General features: G+C 31.5%; 2 protein-coding genes across 2 annotated transcripts in view; one reads left to right on the forward strand and one right to left on the reverse strand.

Annotated features, from left to right (window-relative positions):
• The window catches only part of SH3PX1 (sorting nexin 33-like protein SH3PX1), a 71,806-nt gene extending 53,299 nt beyond the window's left edge, over positions 1–18,507 (reverse strand). Inside the window, exons 1-3 of the mRNA XM_085827035.1 lie at positions 18,446–18,507; positions 9,706–9,792; positions 1,678–1,752 (exon numbers count right to left, since the gene is read on the reverse strand). Of these exons, the coding sequence (XP_085683161.1) occupies positions 1,678–1,752; positions 9,706–9,792; positions 18,446–18,463 (180 nt within the window). The 5' untranslated portion in view covers positions 18,464–18,507. The remainder of the gene's footprint in view (positions 1–1,677; positions 1,753–9,705; positions 9,793–18,445) is intronic.
• Positions 18,508–19,359: 852 nt separating this feature from the next.
• asf1 (histone chaperone asf1) overlaps positions 19,360–21,854 on the forward strand; it is a 31,111-nt gene continuing 28,616 nt past the window's right edge. Inside the window, exon 1 of the mRNA XM_035368034.2 lies at positions 19,360–19,671. Within this exon, the coding sequence (XP_035223925.1) occupies positions 19,563–19,671 (109 nt within the window). The 5' untranslated portion in view covers positions 19,360–19,562. The remainder of the gene's footprint in view (positions 19,672–21,854) is intronic.

Below are 21,854 nucleotides of genomic sequence, written 5' to 3' on the forward strand. Positions count from 1 at the left end.
TTGACCCTTAAATATTTCATTAGATATTCTCTGTCTTTTTTTTTGGGGGGGGGCAATGATTTTTTTTATAGCCAGCAATAATATTTAATGAATCAGTTTTGACACTTATATATTTCATTAAATACCCTGTCTTCTGGAGGTGCAGACAATGATTTTTTATAACCAGCAATAATATTTAATGAATAATTTAAATATGTAATTTATAATTTCTAAGAATTGAAATTCTAAAAATAATTTTAGAATTTTCCAAAATTACATCCAATATTAAAAATATAATTCCCTGTAACTTACTATGCTTTACTTTAATTATGGAAATTTTACATTCATATTTGTAAAACATGCACTGCACTCTTGAAATAAAGCTTTTCAAACTGAAGAAATTAACAGTGGACATTAAAATTTTGGAATTACACGAATATAATAAATAGCCTCTAATAATAATAACAAAATATTTTTTTAAAAAAAATGAGAGTTTTGCAGATAAAATAAAAGGAATACATCTACATAAAATCCAAGTATGATTAGAAGTCTGCTTCTTAATATAAAGAAATTTATCTCGCATAAAGAGATAAAAATAGCCGTACATAATATGAAGGCATCATTTTGCTCATTACATCACATTCCCGTCCTTTTTAAAAAATGTCTAAGCATTGTACATTCATCAATCATTACTTTATGACATCTTTGATAGACAGCAACTGGAAATGTAATTTAACAGATGTTTCTTGACATTCTTATTTATGCAAAATGAAAGCAGAACCTTAGCACAAAATTTTTTAATCAAAACGCTCATTCACCAAACATAGCACATGTTTTGGGAGACTGATTTTTTAATATTTAAAAAACTAGACAAGATAACAGATCTAGGAAATGTTTTATGAAAATTATATATTAGTCACATATAAAAGAGATGAAGGCATTCAGAACTAAATATAATCCTTTAGAAATTTTAATTACAGTAAAAGATAGATTCAAATAAAAAAGATAAGAGATTATACATATAAAACACAAATTACGAAAAATGTCTAGCAGAAATTTGAAGGTTAAGCATAAGATTTGAACTTCACAGCAATAAAAATTAAGGCACTTTACTTAACACATGAATATTAAGTCGTAAACAGTATGGGGGGGGGGAGAACTAGGTATTTTACTTTTATAAGGGAAAAATTGAATTGAAGGAAATTGAAGGAATTGCAAAATGAATTTAAATAAAAGTATAATCTTGTAAAAACTTTTTAAATGAACTTCATAACAGTTTGAACATAAATAAAATTCAAAAAGTTCACAAAACATGAAAAAATATAATTTAAAGATTGCTATGCAAATTGTTTTCTTAATTATGTAAAATACAGCTAAAATACTAGAAAAAATTTTTTTTTCAGATGTTAACAAGTTTGAGTAATGGGAAAGGTTAAGAATGATACCTAACACATTAACCACCATTTGTACCCAATTACACAAAAGATATATTTAAAATAAATCTAAATTAATAATGGTCTTAAAATTATAGTATATGACATTAGGGAACATTTATGACATATTAATAAAAAAATAATAGTGGCCTAAAACAACCTTTTTTATATGCTGGCATTGAATGTGCTACATTCTGAAACATATAGTGGCTTTTCAAGGAACAACTATAAAATAAGGTATAATATTCAACCATTTACTTTTTACCTCAACATAACCTGCAGGAAAAAGTCCTTTCTGTCCTCTGTTATTAACACCCTCCCACCAACCTTCACCAACATCCTAAAGAGAAGTACATATATTAAAAATTATTTTCAAATCATGGACAGAACATAAAAAAAAGTAATTTTTAAAATAAACAAAATTAATGACTAGCTAGCAGATCAGTAAATTATTTAGATAATTAAATGGAGTACATAAAAATATGTAACAAGAGAATTTTTGAAGGCAGGTGAGAAGTTAAAAGATGTCTCCATACAAATTAGCTATATAAAAATTACAATTTTGTCTCAGCTACTTAATCTTTAATAATAATTTTAATTAACTTATAATTTTTTTTTCTTCCAACTGATAATTGTTAGCAAATCAGCAGATGCTGCTAAACTTTCTATTCATTTTGTTATTTTTACTATACTTGGTACTTCTCTATTAACATTACTGATTAATTCTTAATTGCCAACTACAGAGAATGTTGCAAGATATGGTAAGCCATTCACTGTAATTTATTTTCTCTTCCATTAAATGCTATCTCAGGATTTTAAGCATAGTTTAAAAACTCATTACTTATTTATCATCATTCACAGAGTTCTTTTCTTTCTGTTCCAGCATTTTAGGCATTAATGATGTTTTATACAGTTATTGAAATATAATCATGAAAATTCTCGCTTTATCAAAGTAAGAAAAAAAGGAAGTCTTTTTCTCCCCCCCCCCAAAAAAAAGGCAAACTTGCCAGTTCATATTATCTACAAAAATAATCGTACTATAAAATTACACTTTGAAAAAATAATTTTTACAAAATGCAGTGCTGAAACACGTATACAATAGACAGCATTAAAAAAGAAAACTAATATAAAGGTAGCCGTATTCCAGTAAATTTCAGCAAAATGGAGAGTATGTACATTTACATGATAATAATTTATAAATATTGCTAAATTAAAAACATTAACCTAAAATATATGGGGTCAGGTGGAGGAAACTTGGAGAGAACCTTGGCCTGTAACAGGCTGTGGAGCTTATGAAGAAGAACCTAAAATATATCTACTTTTTATCATCTTCTTATGATATAAAGATATATTTACTTCAATTAACTTATTCCAACCTTAATAAAAAATTTCAATCCCTAGTAATGAAACTATTTTTTAAGCCTCTATTTGCATGAATACTTTGGCAACTTTAACTTTGGCTTTTATATACATGATTCTCCTATCACTTACCAACCGGGTTGGCAAATATCTTTTTTGGGGGAGGGAAAACAGTCTTTTGACCAACTTTCTTGCCCTTTTACTTCCTCCTTGTGCTCAATAAGAGCTGCAGTGTGCAATTTTTCTATGGATGTTTATGTGTTATCGATGTTATATTGCTCGGTTCTATCGATGTTATAAGAGCACGAGTTCTTATGCAATTTTTAATTAAGTTACATTAAGTTTCTTGTGTTTTTCTAGTAATATTGTATTTAGTGACACTTGTTCAGTTATGACCATTGCGTACATGTACTGTACTCTACAATGTGTTATGAAATTTGTGTTCTTTCCGACATTTGAAATCCTGGGTTTTCAGGCAACTTTATTGTACATGGTTTATATTCACATAGGCATGATGCTTCCCCCCCTTTTTTTTGCCAGCTGCGAGTTCCCATCCTTTTTAAAGACACCAATTGAGGACTTGGACATGCCAATTCGCCGAGATATAAAGACATGCCAATTCGCCGAGATAAAGACATGCCAATTCGCCGAGATATAAATTTAGTTATGGTTGAAAATACCAACTAAGGTAATCTAGAAAATAACCTTAGTATTCAAATCCTTAGTAGTACAATCCAAATCCTTAGTACCTTAGTATCCACTGCATAACAGTCACTTCATCTTCTCTCTGACTCTATTTGTTTGGTTCATTTTTAAGTGTTTACTGGAATTCTAAAATATGCCTTCTACACTTAATATTCATTCTAATTTGGCACTTTTTTGTTAAATCTTTACATGCATACTTTAGTGTTTGTTACATATAATTTTATTCAGTGCTGTTAGTCCCATAAATAAATTATGGAACTAACAAAAAAAAAAAAAAAGACCAAACAATTATGTTCATATAATAAAAATTGGGGAAAAGGTTATGAATGGTTAGCTGCGACTATTAATCCAAAACAAGTAAAGAGCACTATTTGTCAAAAATTTCACATATCAGTGTTTTAGCAAGAAGACAGAATAAATATTTAGACTGTCAGAAATAAAAGCACACCATTTTCGCAAAGTTTTTTAATTGATAAGTTTATTTATAAAAGCAAATTCTAAAGAAGTACAGTCAAAAGTAATCCGGACGTCCATAATCCGGACCTCAAAGCTACAAACTTTCTGCGCATGCATAAACGCATAATATGTTTACGCATGCCCATTATACGTTTAGGCATTCGCGTTTAATGTATAAAGAACGGTATAAGATAAGCTAAAATTATCTAATTATCTATTTCAGTTAATGTTGCAGATTGCATTGTTCCTTAATCTTTTAATTGGTTCTGGCTTATAACCTAAAAAAGTTAAACCTAAAAAATGATGTTTGGTAATGCCACTTACCATCACACCACATATACACAGCAGATATTACTAATCCTTACACACTCAGAATACACTTTCTGAGGAAATATAATTTTTCCTGGGACTTTAAAAATAATGAACTGCATTTTGCCTCTGAGGACATAACCCTGTCTGGAAATGAAGAAGAAGGAGATTATGATCCATCCATCAATCATAGCTCAAGATGATGTCACAGTATCAGCAAGAACAGAATTTATACATCCTGGATACATAGCTGAAAACAGAAATTTATGGTTCTTCTTAGACAGATTTCCTTTGGAATATTCCAAGAACTGTAACACCCCGCAAGCAGTATTACCAGCCTCAGCAATCGCCAACCTATAGCGGACTGTTATCTCGGTGAGAGTTGCCAATGCAACTGAAGTTATTGCCACGAATTGTTGCCATGTTACCAATGCAACTGATAACATGAAAGTAATTAGAAAAAGCTGAAGTGTTTGTAGTAGCTGGTCACGTGACATAAACTAAACAAACCAGTAGTGCTCCAGAATTTGTGTATTCGGAGAGCCTAACACAAGAGTTACTGCAGAAAGCGTAGCTAAATGATGAAGAGATGCTGCAGAATGTGTCATTAAATAATTTAAGGGGCATGCAAGAAAGCGAAAAGATGTCATCAAGCCTTCAGCAAGTCCATGGGCATCTCCCATTGTCCTTGTCAAAAAGAAAAATGGTTCAACCAGATTTTGCATTGACTATCACCCACCGACTGAATGAGGTTACGAAGAAAGACAGCTACCCTCTTCATCATAGAACTGAAAATATTCTAAACACTGTTTCTGGAAGCAAATCCTTTTCGACATTTGATTTAAACAGTGGATATTGGCAGGTAGAGATACACCCTGATGACCAAGAAAAGATGGCATTTACTACCGGACAAGGATTTTGCCAGTTCAAGGTGATGCTGTTTGAATTATGTAACACACTAGATGCATTCAAATTTCTCATGCTGAGAGGTCTTTCCAATGAAGCCTGTCTAATATACCTGGATGATATCATCATCGTCTTTGGGAAAAGTTCTGAAGTTCATTTAGAAAATATTAGGAAGGTGCTTCAAAAATTGAAGTAAGCCAATTTAAAATTAAGTCTTGCCAAATTTAAATTGTTCAGACAGGAAGTAACTTACTTCGGATATGCAATCTCTGCCAAAGGTGTATGTACGGATCCAGAAAAAGTGTCCGCAGTTAAAAACTAGTGATGCCCCAAAAATGTCCACCAGCTATGAACTGTACTTTGCACCTAATATAGCAGATTATTGAAGGACTTTTCTTCTATACCAAGACCCCTTTATAAACTGATAGAAAGCAAACAAAAGTTCTTGTGGATAGAAGAACGTGAGGATGCATTTAACAAACTTAAGGAAGCTTTAACATCTGCAATAATCTTGACATATCTTTAGCTCAAGAAATCATTTATTCTTGACACAGATGTGAGCAGTGAGAGCATTGGTGCTTTTTTGTCCCAAGAAATAAATAGTCATGAACATGTCGTAGCATACCTGAGCAAGTGTCTACCTAAACCAAAGGGAAATTACTGTGTAGCCTGGAAAGAGCTCCTTGCCATATTTAAAGGCATAGAACATTTCCACCATTATCTCTACAGCAGAAAATTCCTTCTCCGAATGATCATGTAAACTCTGACCTGGCTTTTAAATCTCAAGAACTTGGAATGCAAAATAGCCAAATGGACACAGAGACTCCAGGAAAATGACATTACTATCCGTTATCAGAAGGAATCACCACATGGAAATGCCAATGCCCTGTCTAGAAGACCCTGCCCAGAACGACCCTATTGTTAACTAGCTCATACTTCTTCCGAACCAGACCCTTTGAGTGACAGAGAAGTAACAGGAGTTAGGAAAGACCAGTTGAGGACATTAAACCTAAAACTGAATAGAATCTTCAAACAGGAAACCTATCTGGCAGGACATTTTGACCTATAGTCCTAAGACAAAAGACTGGGCTCTCTAGGACTCATTTGATATTCAAAATGGAGTCTTGTACCAGAAGTTTGTATCCGATGATCGAAAGGTATTCCGATGGCAGATGTCACTTCCTAGATCCTGGATGTCCTTAAAGGATTACATAGGAGTCTGACTGGAAGTCACTTTGAAATAATGAAGACTTTGCATGGAGTTCAAGAGCACTTCTACTGGATAATGCAAGGGCTGACATGAAATGTGGCACCAATCATGCGATTACTGTGCAGGTCGGAAAGGACGGCACTGAAGCCTACCTTATTCTTGATCAAGAGGTTGTCACAGTAGCAAAGGCAATGATACAGCCCTGGATTTCCAGGTCTGGAGTAGTTCTTCAGTTACATTCCAATAAAGGAAGGAATTTTATCTTGGCTGTAATCAAAGAACTTTGTACGCTACTCGGCACTGACAAAACTAAAATGATGCCTTTTTATCTCCAGTCAGATGGCATGGTAGAGAGGCTTAATTGAACCATCCTTAACCACCTTTCCCTGACGGTTTCCAGAAATTAATAAGACTAGGACCAGAAGCTACCTCTGTTCTTAATGGCCTATCGCAGTGCTGTCCACGAGACTACCTGCTATTCTCCATCTGACATACTCTTCGGTCATGACCTTCATCTGCCTAGTGATCTCTTATCTGGTTGCCATCGGGATGCATCTTCATCGCCTGAGGACTACATTAAAGATCTACAGACACAGTTTAAAGTGATGCACAATTTTGCATGAGAAAGAGTCAACTTGTGGACTTAGAAGATAAGACCCAATACGACACAACAGCTACAGTACACTGATTCAACGATTTGCTTTATTTAATTATGGCAAAGCACACTAGGGCTATCTGCCTAAGGGGTGAAATGCATTCGTGGAGAACTTTCTAAGGGAAACTGGCTCTATACACGTTACACATGGGGAAAACCACGAAAACACCCATGCAGCCAGCCCGTTCGCAGGATTCGAACCTCGAACCGAATTACTAGTGTTCAGCGACTTTACTGCTCGGCCGTTGGTGGGCCTATTGATTCAACGAAGCCAACAAGGTGTGGTTATGGAATCCAATTTGACACAAAGGACTTCCTTCTAAACTGCACTCACATTAATGGTCCTTACACAGTCTAAAACAGGATGAATGACTTCGTAGTTCGGATATATTTTAAATCATGAAATTCTAAGCCTTTATGGCCTGTAACTATGGCCACAGTAATGTGGTTTCCATAGTGTGTGTATAACATAAATAATACTAAAACTATGGTCCTATTTGTATATAAATTTGTAAATTTACGCATTTACTTATTGATTAGCATTTGATTTATTTTATGTTATTAATTGAAATTATTATTTTAGTATTGCATTTATTTTGCTTAGGTGTAAGTATGGCTTTCTGTCTAGGGTTTGCACTGCTCGGGATGTGCAGTCTTTGAGAAAGGGACAGTGTTAAGGATTTTATATATATGTAAATAACTTTAGTGAGATTTTATATGAAATTGTATAATGTAGCATAAAATGCTTGAAAAAGACAATGCTCTCCTGGAATGTAAGAATACAGGCACAAGTCTATTTAACATAGCTACCTAGCTAAATTGGTCAGATATCGCAAAGCTGGCGATGCTTTTTGCAACTAATTTTTGTTGCCAAGCTTGCCAACATTTTGGTTTGGTCTTTGTATGACTGTAACTGGTATTTTAATTGAATAATTGTAATGAATCTCTATATTTAACTGAACCCAAGCCTCATATGCCTTCCACTAATTTTGAGATATGAAAGGTACTAGAGATTTATCGGCAGCCTACGGGGAAAACCATACAAGTTTAGAGAGAGCATCAACTCTCAGTTGTTAGTTCAGAGTCAGCTTTGGAGTATTGAGGTTATCTCCATGTAAGCTTCACTCCTTAGATAAGCGTTACATGGCATTGTATTTAACATTTTTAGTAGTTTTAAATGTAAGTGCTGACTGTGCTTTGTAATACTGAGTAGAACTATACATGTATTTCTGTGAAAAGTTCTAGTTTGTTTCTTTTGGTAAAGTAAATTTTATCAAGCTATCATAGGTTCTGTGTGCATTGAATCTATTATTAACCCCTATACATGCAACAATATTATGCAACTGACAGTGACAAAATTAAAAAAGGGAAATACCAGAGATAAATTTACAATAGTAAAATGGAATACCAACTGGCTCTTCAACTAAACAGTACATTCATTACATTTTTCCTGTACATACATGCATAAGTTTGTTTATACAGTCAAAAGTCGTTAATCCGGACTCGTCGGGACTTTGGAGATTCCGGATTATCGATTTTTCCGGATTATAGATCATCAGTTTAAATCTGGTAAAATGGCATGCAGAAATTATAAAATTAAAAATATGAAAACGTAATTTACGAAATAAAGGACAATTATGATCTAAAGGGTATCAAAATTTACAAAAAAAAAAAAAAAAAAAAGCTTAATATTTATTTGTTTACTTTATTAAACATTTCTTTCAATGTAAGTTGTTTAAGTTGCTTCATTTTTTATGTGATAATACATTCTCTTTAATTCTATAAACAGACATAATTTCTTGTTCAGTTACAAAGTTCCGCTGTTCAAGTCCTATAATTGCTGTGTCAAGAACACCGACTAACTTACCCACTAATTTGTCAATCGAAATTTTTTGTTTTCAATAACCTCTGTCACTTTCTTCGCTATCAGAAGCGAATTATAATGACGAGGCATTTGATTTAAATCATATCAAAGACGGAGTACATCAAGATGAAATACTACATTGAGTAAGCAATTATAAGACAAATAAAATAAAAACATCTTAAGATAAGGATAAAACTGACAGATCAACTTCCAATTCATTGCACGCCGCCGCGGCGTTAAAGATATACAAAGTTTAGATAAACAAAGGATATAGCTTTATCCATTTTTTGCAGCAATTGCACTTTTTGTTTAATGGACTCTGAAAGATACTTTCGCTTTGTATATCCTTTACATATTAGTAAATATATATCGGAAATTCTATTTGACATAATCGAAAGTTCAAGCTTACTTTTATAAAATTGCTCTAACAGTCTGCAAAAAATAATAATCCGGATCCAATTCGAAGATTAAGGAACAACGCAATCTGCAACATTAACTGAAATAGATAATTTTAGCTTAGCTTATCCCGTCCGTTGTAAACGTATTTTGCGCACGTGCAAATTCACAGCAGTAAAGGTCTTACGCGCATGCGTAAATGCCTATGCGCTGAAAGTTTGTAGCTTTGAGGTCCAGATTATAGATCATTCCAGATTATGGGTGTCCGAATTAACGACTTTTGACTGTATTAGAAAGTAGCATGCATGAAATCAAGCTGAAACGTAAATAACAAACTTAACAACAATCACATATACTTGGGGAGGGAACCCCCTCATATTACATGAAATTTACTTACTAAATGAACAAACATACATTCAAAATGGCAACTTACCTGATTTGTAACAGTTAAGATTTCATTAGCTGATATACTTAATTCTCCTGTTCCAGGCTGAGCTTCAAAGTCATATAGGGCTTTCACCTGGTAGGAAAAAGAAAATTTTTTTTTAAGTGCAGATGATATACATTAACTACATAATACAACTTCGATAACATACAGAAATACTTAAATTAGAGTTCGAATCACGGTCAACAGATAGTCTGCAGCTATCTGTTGCCACAGAAATGAGATCTGATCATTTTTCATTTGGGAGGTCTTTAAAAATTTCTTTTCAGCTTGCCATGTTGGTGCACTTAATGATGAATTACTTAAATTCGCTTTTTATTTTAGTTTTAAGTAAATTGCTCATCGACCTTTGTTACTGCATCCAGTTTCTAGATCTTTTCCTGCTATAGGCGGTCCCTGATTTTGCTGCCAAGGCAGTTTCTCAAGTTGCTGTTCCTCTCGATATACAAATGAATAAAAGTATGTGAAAATATTTTTATATAAGAATAATTTATAAAATAAATTTTAATAGTTTTTAAAGTATTTATAAATAATAACTAAATAATAAACAACTTTTATAGTCATAAAATATTCTCTTTTTATATTCCTAAATTCACTGAATGTGGTACTTTAAACAAAATGTCTTTTTGTCCCAGGAAGTATCCCCCCTGTTTTTTGGTAAATACAGACAACTTTCACTTGGATGGCACTTTTGTTTTTTGATATAAAAATTTTACTGTGTAACACATTTATCAAAATGATATAAAAATTGTCTACCGTGTAACACATTTATCAAAATGATCAATTTCCCAGTTTTGATCAGCAAGCCTTTCACAGTTCTTTCCAGGTGTACTTAGAAGTTTCTCTTCACCCATTGTCGATACTCCAAGCCTAAATTTTTTTTCATTGTATACAGAGATACTACAGTCACTTGCGATGTTCTCTTCAAACTTGAGGGAGTGGAACTACTAAAGAGTTTACCGAAGTTTCAGAAGCCAAAAATTCTTTAACTGCACACGATTCGACTTGCCTGAGATTTTTAAGGTTGATCTTTCTTAAAAGTTGGTGATATCAGAGCACTTCAAAAAACAACATACTAACCAGAAACACATTTTAACAAATAACAATATAAAAGAAATAACAACGACAACAAAAATAATTAAAAGTGATACGCAAAGCTGTAGGGAGAAGATGCATGCAACAGGGATGAAACCGAGAAGATGAATGATAAATTTTGTCTTTCCTTCAGCCAACTTTCTTTAAAAACAAAATAACGATAAAGCATTCCCTTCACTTACCCCTATTTGATACATACTAGCTTTGTTGATATAGCGAGTTCTATCCACCAGACATCCTCGCAAGTGCTCTTCTCCTGACAGAAAGACAGTAGCATGTCCAAATTTGTTCCTCTTATGAGATTTTACTACACAACACAAAGGCCTTCATATTAGAGCAATGCCATAGAAAAAAATTTCAGACACACTAGTCACACCCCGCACACTGTCAAATTTTTTTGGCTACAAGTGAAAATTTTACACAATAAAATAGAAATTTATTTATGATTTAAGAAAAGGAAGATGTTAAAAATTTCAAGAAACAGAAATATGACTATTTAGAAAGGTGGAGATAAGGCCAATAAAATTTGGGTGCTTTCTGACTTTCCAAATCCCTGTTTCGATGCATAGTAGAACTTTTAAGTTTTTGGCATATTTTCAGTATGCATGCAAAACTTAGAATGAAAGTACCACACATGTGCTTAAATAAACATACTGAATTTACACACTTTAAATCTAACCATCATTTTGTTGAACAACATCAACTGTAGAAATGTAAATACCAGCCACATAGATTTTTGTAATAAAATATCATGCGAGTATTTAAAATAGAGCTGTAAAAACTGCTAAATAAAAGTTTTTCATTAATTCACCATAGAGTTGGCCTAAAGGTGCAATAAATTAAAAAATACCAAAGTTTTTTTGCAAAGGGAACATCATAAAACAAAGAAAAAGCTTGGCAAACTTTTTATGAGAGCTTGGCTTGTAAAATAATATTTACACATCCTTTCATCCCTGCTCCCAACTCATTACTACGTAAGTTAATAACAAAATATTTCAATACTCGTGTATTATGCAATCGACTCTGAAAAACTGTTACCAGGCACTGCAATGTAAACCAAGTATGGATATGCATGACAAAACAACCGATTCTTAGATAAGCCACCTTTCCTTTTTATGAAAAAGGGCATAAATTAACCGATTTTTTCTTGCATTTTGAAAATAAATTATTAAGATTTAGGACCTGTCCTTTGCAGAACATCAAGCAGTGGATTGTTTTAAAATGAGATCTTATTAAAAAAAAAACGTGTGTATGCTATGATCAAATGTGGACATGCTATGATCACCTGAGTATAGCCAACAAAATAGTAACAGACTAAGAATTACCTCAAGGAAGTTTGCATCCATAGCATTCTAAAAGCAGCTTCTACTAAAATCAGAGGGCCTAACAAAATAGTACAAACTGCTAAAAGCTTTTTACAAAGTGACTGTTTACTAAATAAAAAGGTAATTCTGCAAGAATAATTATTGCAACTATGGAGGAACCTCTGTCAATTTTCATGGTTCGATGGTAGCCAACAAGATAACCCATATGTACCAATATTTCATTTAAACAATGTTTTAAAAGTTTTTAAAATTAAACTTTGATTATATAGTTTATTTCCTCAATTTATTCGCTCTTTAATCCCCCTTAAACTAAAATCCCAGATGCTATTTTTTTTTTTTTTTTTTTTTTTTTTTTTTTAAATCTCATGTAGAAATATTTGGGAGGAGATAAGGATGAAAGATATGACTGATTTAAAAAGACTTTTGAAAATTTAGTTCACAGATGTAAAAAGAGGTTCACTTGGCGGGATAGAATAGGCAATGAATTCTATTCAGTCAACATTTTAACTTCACTATTTGTGTTCGCCCCCTTAAAATTTTATTTGCAACCAAAATGTTTGGGAAAATGAAAGGCATTTTTGTTAAAAGATATAACTGTAATTTTACATTGGTATACAAAAACTGGTCACCCGCTATGACAAGTGTTTGATGATTGGCGGAAACTATGTTGAAAAATAGTTTAAGACATTTACTTTCATGTAAAAATAAAATTGAATTTGAAAAAATTGTTTTACTATTTTTTTTTTTCAAAACGGTACTTAGTTTCTGAATACGCCTCATATTTTAAAATTTCATCAGCTGGAAGATACTTTTAATACTGATAAAATCAGCTTCTTTCATTTCAAGCTTTTAAAATGTCTCACCTTCTAAAGACATTCAATATAATGGAATGTCAAAATCACTATTTACCCTGTGTAAATGCTGATGAAATAAAAGGTACCTTTAGTCTAAAGATAGTCATGAAAACCTAAACATTTCAAATACATTAAATAATTTCCATACTGGTCTGCAGCAAACACACACATACATACACACTTGTGAAAAAAAAAGGATGACCACATTAAATTTTTCCAGAATGGCTCAAAAAAAATCATAAAGGCAGTAAAAAGATAAAATACTGCTTTTTAATGTTAAACCCTGCTTGAAATTTTGTGATTTTAATAATGAAGTCATTTTACTTCTAAAATAAGGATATTATCTTAAATAAACTAAAAGTAAGATAAAATTAAGTGTACATATAACAAACAGTAGAGGACACTTTAAAATTCTAAAACTCTAGGTAGAAACTTAACATTTTAAATCTATATATATATATGTGTCATCCTAAATTAAAAGTTCTATTATATACCTTTTTTTCATAGATCCTCTAAAATAAGTATAAATAGTGCTTCACCATGTAAGCAGTACAGAAGCATAAGTTAATGCATAATAGTTCAATTCACTAATTTTTTTTTCTTATATTAGGTTATTTTAATTCATAAACATTTTCTCTAATTAGGTTCTTTTATTTCTTATAAAATTATCTTCAATGAAGGCAGGCATCCCTTCCTTAGACTCCTTATTTTTTCCCACACTCCAGTATTTTATTTCATAATTAATATACACAGTGAAAAAGAACAAAGGACAGTTCTATATCTCCTGTTCTACTGGGCTGATTGCCAAAATTCAGCTTACGTTTTCCAGGTCTCAAAAGCGCAACGGGTAGAGTAGACTTTAAGGTACCCCTTATATTATGGCGAAGTTGTCGCTTGATTTATCGCTAAGTTGTTGTTTCATTTATGGTAGCCCGAGTAGTTGAATGTTATGGAAACCCTATTGTGATGTAATCGGGTGCATGATTCTGGAAAATTTTGAATCATGGGATGTTTTGTAAGTGTTTTTGGGGTGTGTGTAAAAACCGTTTCGATGGATTTGAATGGGTTTGTAAGAAGAAAGGTTCAGATGGTCACTATGTGAAGTGTTCGATCAGAAAGAGTACCTGGTTTGAAAAAAGTCATTTGAGTATGATTGATATTTTGATTTTTACGTGGCTCTGGGTGTACGAAGCGAATTCGAAAATCATGGTAAGCGAATATTTGCTTTTGGTAGTGCTTAAATGTATAACATGTTTTTCCTTTTTTATGTTATTTTATTGTTTGGTTTAAAATGTATTTTATTGAGATTATGTATTTTTTGTTTGCCTATATTGTAGAATTTGGTGCTCCTTTGACTTTTTAAGTGAAAATATATCAATGTGTACATGGACAAAGTAAAGGGAGTGCGCAATGCAAGTTTGTGCAATTCTGGGATTTTTTTGTAAGTGAAAATAGGTCGACGTGTATGTGGATAAAGTTAAAAGAGTGCGCAATGCCATTTTTTTGCAATTCAGAATTTTTTTTAAAAATTAAAATAGGTCGACGTGTACATGGATAAAGTCAAAGGAGTGCGCAATGCCATTTTTGTACAATTCGGGGTGGGGGGGTAAGTGAAAATAAATCGATGTGCACATGGATACCGAGTTTGTGCAATTGTTTGTCGTTATTTTGGCTTTGTGTAGCGGTGATTTTTGTCGCAAAAATTGCCGCTTCACAAGCCAAAATAACGAGTCAAAGAATTGCACAAAATCGGTATCCATGTACCGCCAAAAATCGCCAAGAGGTACCCTAAACTATACTTCTACCACGCGCAACTTATATTTATTAGATTTTTTAGCAGGAAACAAGTAGCGTGCATGGCTTGCATGAAAATTAAGCAGTACTAATAAAATTTCATTTCTTATTTATTTATTATGATTATCATTTGTTGTTGTTAAAGAGTTTGATAATAATTGTTAAATATATTATTTCTGCAGCAAAAATTACTGTTTTCTTTCTTAATACAATGAAATCTGATAATCTTTTATAAGAATATTGAAAAAGGACAAGTAAACAACAAATGATAACTATATGGCTCACACATAAAAAAGATTGAAGAACAGGCAGACAGTTTTATAACAAAACAAAAAATGTTACTGCCATAATTCACCAGACCTGCTAGAACTAGTCTCTAAAAACTAACAGGTAGTCCTGTTAATTCATATTGAGTAACAGATTTGGTTGTTTGAATACAGCAAAGAACATGAGGGCTATCTGTCTATGGAGAGGGAAGCCTTCATTGAAGACTATCTGGGGAATCATTTGTATTCAAGTTACACATGTGAAATACTACAAAAAGTAACCATGTATCTAGCTCATTCACCTGGGTCAAATTCCCAGTATTCATTTAATAGTCCTCAATCCTAACCACTCAGTCACTACTGATGCCATATTCAAAAATGCTTAAATAAATACATAATTCATACTTTAAATTTATAAAGATGTAGAAAAGCTACTAAACTGTAAAAGTTGTGCACTATTATTTAGTAAACAACTAACAAAGCAATGATTAAGAAAGGGGTTTCTTGAAAACAATTTTGCCGAGACCAGAAAGCTATATAGCGGAATTTAACAAAACAACTATGCCCATATTTGCCAACTAAATTAATTGCAAGAAATTGATGCATCATGTTCAGTAGAGCAGCACATGATGAACAAATACTTCAGCAAACTAAAATAAGATCACTTGTATTGAACATATAGTTTCATTTCTTAACTATATTGATTTGACTACTTGAGTTTATTTCATAAACCTTTAAAATTCCTTATAAAATATGCAAAGGTTTAAAAAAATTGCTCTCAATGTTTTCTAGGTAAGCCAAATGCATCTTTACATGCACTGGCCTTCTCAACTAAGCTCTTGAAATTGGAAACAAAGATTATCTTAAAAGCTGACAAAATGATATTTTATAAGTTATATTTCACTTATTATTAAATTTTCTGCTAGAACTTGAACAAAAGCTGCCCATTTATTGTTTACGCTTTATCTGAAAAAAAATTCTGAGGTCTCCTTTAAATCTTCAATTAGATTATCTATTTGAAAATTCTTAAGAATCAATTCTTTGGGGGCTTTAGATTCCATTAATAAAATACAAAACATTTTCATTAATAAACTATTAAGTCAGAAATGTTTAGGGAGAGTTTGTGGGTGAGCAAGGTCTGTGTGATGTAGGTGTGATAAATTATAAAGAAGAAATACAGATTTTAAATATTAAAAATCTCATGGTTTTACACATGCAGTTTTCTAAAACTATCCGCAGCTAAAGGCTGAACTTGCAAGTTAATACTATGTATCTCTCTTAGGAGTATAAATAAATCTTTGTCATTGTTTATAAAAAAATTGGGCATTTATTGTGAAAGAACAGTACTTTATGTTTTATTCAAACAACTTTCCATTGCTAGCACTATTTTTTTTTCATCCTTATGGCAGCATATGGATATTGTGCTGGAAGAGCGGTTCACCTTTCGAGGCTATCCACAAATCAACCCAATTTTTAGTATCTTCACATGATGTGAAGCTCTGCTCAGACAGCCATGCATTATCAATCGAAACAAGTAATACAGCAAGTCTAACAATAACAATAAACAAATCTGACTATTTTATGATTTTGTGTAACGGCCATCTTGAAATCACCAACGAACTTGGTGCCAAAAAGAAACTATTTGCCAAGGGGTACCATACAGTAAATTTTTACCAAAACATCTGTAACAAAACACTAAAAATTACATAAAATGAACATTCATAATGAAACACTCAAAAAATAACCACATATTAACTAAATTAAAAAAAGCAATGATCCAATAACAACTGTCAACAATCCAACGCAACATCCAATAAAACACTTAACTTTTTCCTCAGTCTTGTGTCAGTGTGCACGGTTTTAACCTTTAAAAAAAAAAAAAAAAAAATCAGAGATATCAGACCGTTTTAGCTTCAAAAAATGCAAAACTGCACAAATTAACTTCATGGGATGTTGTACATTCTCTACTACTAGGCAAAACACCATATTTCTGAATAAAAAAGGCAATACATTCTTTCTCATTAGCAGGGAAACTTCCCAATGGCATAGCAATTTGTTAAAACAGAAAACTCCACACACTAATAAAAACGAAGAGAAACTATACATGACTCTCGAATTATTTCTACCACCACCAAAATAGATAATGACATCACACACTGACATAATGCACATGCAACTATCAGCAGGTTGCCACATAAATGCATTTTGATAAAATTCTGGGTTGCCTACTTTGGCAACACACTGCATTGCTCAGTGAATCTCATCAAGGTTGGGTCGATAATGCAATAGTACCACTTTCTGTTAGTATGTCTTCCAAAGCACTGTCTTTCAGTAAAGAATCTTGTTTATTGTTATAACACAATTACAAAGTTTATCATCATATTCATATGATCTTAAATTAAAAGCCAATTTTTTTATATTTCTGCCACCTCGATTATGGAATTTACATGTTAATTTGAGAATGTAATAAAACAATATAAAGTAACTGTGAAGCAAAAATTTGAAGAGGTTACTTATATTTTCATCATTTACATCAAAGTTACTTAACTAACCTTATACATTTCAAGATTCAAATCTTCTAAATATTAATATATATATATATATAAACTGGATTCAAATTTTCATTGTCATTCAAAAACGCACAAGCAATTTCAGCTAATATTTATACAATTTTATGAGACTCTATTACTTCAGAACTTATTTTGAAAAATTAAAAATTTTCCATGTGGGTGTGCATGTTTTCCTTATCAAAATCCTGATATTTAGTATTGCAATTTTTTAAATACCAAGATATTAATATTTTTTAAGAGATTTAAAAATGCTGAACTGCACAAAGAAAAAAAAAAAAAAAAAAACTAAACAGACTGACAATACAATATAACATATCAATTGGCACGATAAAAATGTTAAATTCTTATCCGACTCCCTTTGCACCTTCAGGCGGGTACGGAATTAAAAGATAAGAAATAATTATCACTAATCAATGACTATGACTTATCTATGACCTATGAACATAAACAAAACATTCCTCTTTCCCCTATAAATCTGCTGGTGATTGTGTATAATCACGTTGTATATGTAAACGTTTTCTTAAGAAATTGTTTAAGAAACAGTTAACAATATTAAATGCCACTAACGAAACATCTTAAGATATCTTAGAATTAGTCACCCAGTAACAAGTACGAAATGACACACTCCCCCTTTAAAAAAAAAAAAAACTTTCCGACAATTCGACACATACACATTGAGAGTATAACAAACTACGTAGCTACGCGCAGGATCACATTAAGCTCTAGAAAATTCTGTACGTAGGCTCCCGGAGACAACTAAGACTCCTCAAAACAAAAATGTTTAAATGATAACATTTTTTGGCAACTTTGGAGAAATAACTAACCTGAAATGACACCGCCATGTTTACATGTCATGTCATCTGATAATAAACTAAATGCCAGATTTAAATAAGTAACTGTAGTCCAGGCAAGGACCCAGACGTTAAGAAAGAAAGGAAATGACGTTATGACATCTCATTGGTTACTGAATTAACCTACCGCAAAAGTAATTTTTGTAACAGAACATTATCTGATCAAAATATATGTAACAGGAATTAAGGGCTATTTTAAACATTAATAAGTGTACGTTATAGAGAATTTAACAAGATTCTGATAAAAACACAGCAAGTAACAATTTTGCTATGCCAGTAATGCTAAGGATGTTTTATATACCGCTTATTATCTTAAATGTGTACAGCTTTACTGTAAAGAAAATGTGCGAAGAATTATAAAAATTATAAATTCTATGAATCAGAAATTTCTGAAAGATAATCCAGTCTAAATCACGCAAATAAGTTCTAGTTCTTAATTTAAACATTCCATTTTAGGCTATGCGCATGTAAAATCCAGTTAAATACAGGCATGTGAAATTCTGAAAGCATAGATTTATTAAGATTATGTCCAATTTAGATGCGAATTTTGAAATTTGCAAAATTTGTGAAATTTATCATAAAAGATAAATTATGTACCGATGAAAATAAATCTACTGCAGCAAATTTATTATCAAAAAATATCAAAAATAAAGCAATGATATTGGAGACAAATCGTTTATGCTTTAAAATTGTTCCAAAATGTTGCTTTATTTTTCTTTGATATTTGAACTTTTAAAGAGAAAATTTATGATTTATGGAGAACTGAGAAATTAATACTCAGTATTTTAAATGCATATTAAAATATTTATAAACGAATTATGAAAGATGATTATTTTTTCCCCAGGTCCGACATCATTGATCCTTTGAGAAATGATGTTTCTCGAACTGGCAACGAAAATTGTCTCCTGCCTCCCGCCAATTTATAAGCATTTCGCTTTCGTGTATTTGTAGTATTTAAATATTGTCTTACTTTTACATTTAATTTCAATTCTTCATTTTTTTTAGATTTAAAACATTGCAAATACTTGATAAAAACAATACCTCACATCATAAGTGCAAAGTTTTGTCATCGGTTTTGCTAGTGAAATAGATGGCTAAAGTGCATGTGTGTAATGTCGTTGTACTCGATAACCCGTCACCTTTTTTTAATCCCTTCCAGTTTGAGGTAACTTTCGAATGTATCGAAGATTTGAAAGAAGGTAAGTATATGTTTATTAAACTCTGAAGCAGTGTGCGAATAAAATGCAGAAGGGCACACTTGTTAATTACTTGTTGTATGTATTTGAGGTAGTTGGCAGCATGCATTTAAATGTTACAGTGAAAAAAGCAGGGTAATAATCATTGTACCGCAGAAATAATAATGTGTTATCACTCTTTCATTCTGTGGTATTTTTTTGCATTGCTATTTAATCATAATTGTGTGCATTCTCAAACAAACATATAGCTACATACGTTATTAATGTAACGTATCATTCTTACTACAGACACAGTATTTTTCAGTAAAGAAGAAAGAAAGTTGTATACTCTTTTATTTACTGGTTAGAAAACGACTATTTTTTTATAATAGTAAATATTAATGTTTCATGGAGGAGTTTGTTTTTCGTATTCTTTCCTAATTTGAAATTTATGGCATAATTTCTTTCTTCTTGAATTTATGTGTGCTAAAACATCTTATAGCCTGTGATAATATTTCTAAATAAGCGTAAAAGTTCTGCTATTAATATTTGTTTCAGACGGGCTCTAAGTTGAATTTGTAGTTCCCAATTATCGGCTAATAGGAATAATTCTGTTTTTAGTGCATGAATATGGCGATTTTTCGAGCTTGCTGTACAGGGGAAAAAAAAAAGAGTATTAACGATAATATGGGAGACTTCATATTAAGATATTTCTCTTAACAGAAGTCAGTGGCATATTATTTTCACTTTCGTGTAATTAAAATTCACACTTTTATTATGGATGCATTGTAATTTTTTAACCTTTATTTGTTAAAGATTCTTCGTTAAATCTGTATTGTCTTGATCTTCATATGAAATTTTGCATCTATTTATACCTTTTTATAAGATTATATGCCATATGCACAATTTTTTTAAAGCTAAAATGTTCTTAACTGAAGGACTTTTGTCTTGTACAGTTAAAATTAAGCATATTGATGTTAAAGAACACAGATGAATGCATAGTATTGTTTTGGTTTTAATGAAAAGTGTATACAAGTAATGGGATTTAATATATATATTAAATACCATTATTTTATACCATATATATATGTACAAGATATTAAAAAGAAGCATCATTGATTATAATTTATTCCATTTTTTTTTTCTTGTTACTTATTCTTAATTTCTTTTTCATTTATTTCTTTAAGTACCATTAACAGAAATTATTTATATATCAGCAGTTTAATTTTATTTGTGAAATTAAAAAAAAAAGTATAATAATGTAAATGATATTTTGTGGTGGTTTTCCCCCCCCCCTTTTTTTCCCCTTTTTTTTCAGCTTGGAATAGCAGCTATTTAGGTATTCAAAATAACATTCATCATAATCACGCTCAGTGCAACCTGCAGTATTTCTTGTGAATATTGTACTTACATAGAATAATTCAAAAATGATCTGGCAGTGCTGTAAAATTGCTTAAAATAGGAAACTATTGAATTTGTTAAAGAAAACTTTAAATGAAATTTTGACCTGTATTCTTTTAGCAACGAAATTCATATATTCTGGACTTAGAAAAGGAATTCTTTTTAAGAATAGTTTATATTTAATGTGTTAATTTACATATTAAATATCATCATAACAGCATTATATCATAGTTTTTTTTTTTTTTCCTCATTTAGGATGGGGACATTTTTCTGAATTATTTCAGGTACCTCTTAAAGTAGACAAGATCAGAACAAGATTATTTTAGTTAAATTTTTCATTGATGACAGTGTAATAAAAGTTGCATATATTGTGTATGCAAACAACTGAAAAATGTGCAACTTGAAATTTAGTAGGATTGTAAGGAAAGATAGATTTGAAAAATTCTTACGTGTTTTATATCCTTTGCAAGTGTATTCATTACTTCATCTTCAGATGATTAAAGGACAGTTAATAAACTTTGCTTTACAGTACAAAAAAACTTTGACTACTTTTCACATTTTTCTTTAAACAGTTCTTATTTCCTATACAGTCAAAAGTCGTTAATCTGGACTCGTCGGGACTTCGGTGATTCCAGATTATCGATTTTTTTCGGATTATAGATCATCAGTTTAAATCTGGTAAGATGGCATGCAGAAATTTTAAAATTAAAAATATGAAACCGTAATTTATGAAATAAAGAACAATTATGATCTAATGGGTATCAAAATTCACAAAAAAAAGCCTGATCTTTGGAATATGGTAACTG

The sequence above is a fragment of the Stegodyphus dumicola genome, chromosome 11 (genome assembly GCF_044657685.1).
Source record: "Stegodyphus dumicola isolate Sdum_Otavi_A_Nest chromosome 11, ASM4465768v1".
Taxonomy (NCBI): domain Eukaryota; kingdom Metazoa; phylum Arthropoda; class Arachnida; order Araneae; family Eresidae; genus Stegodyphus; species Stegodyphus dumicola.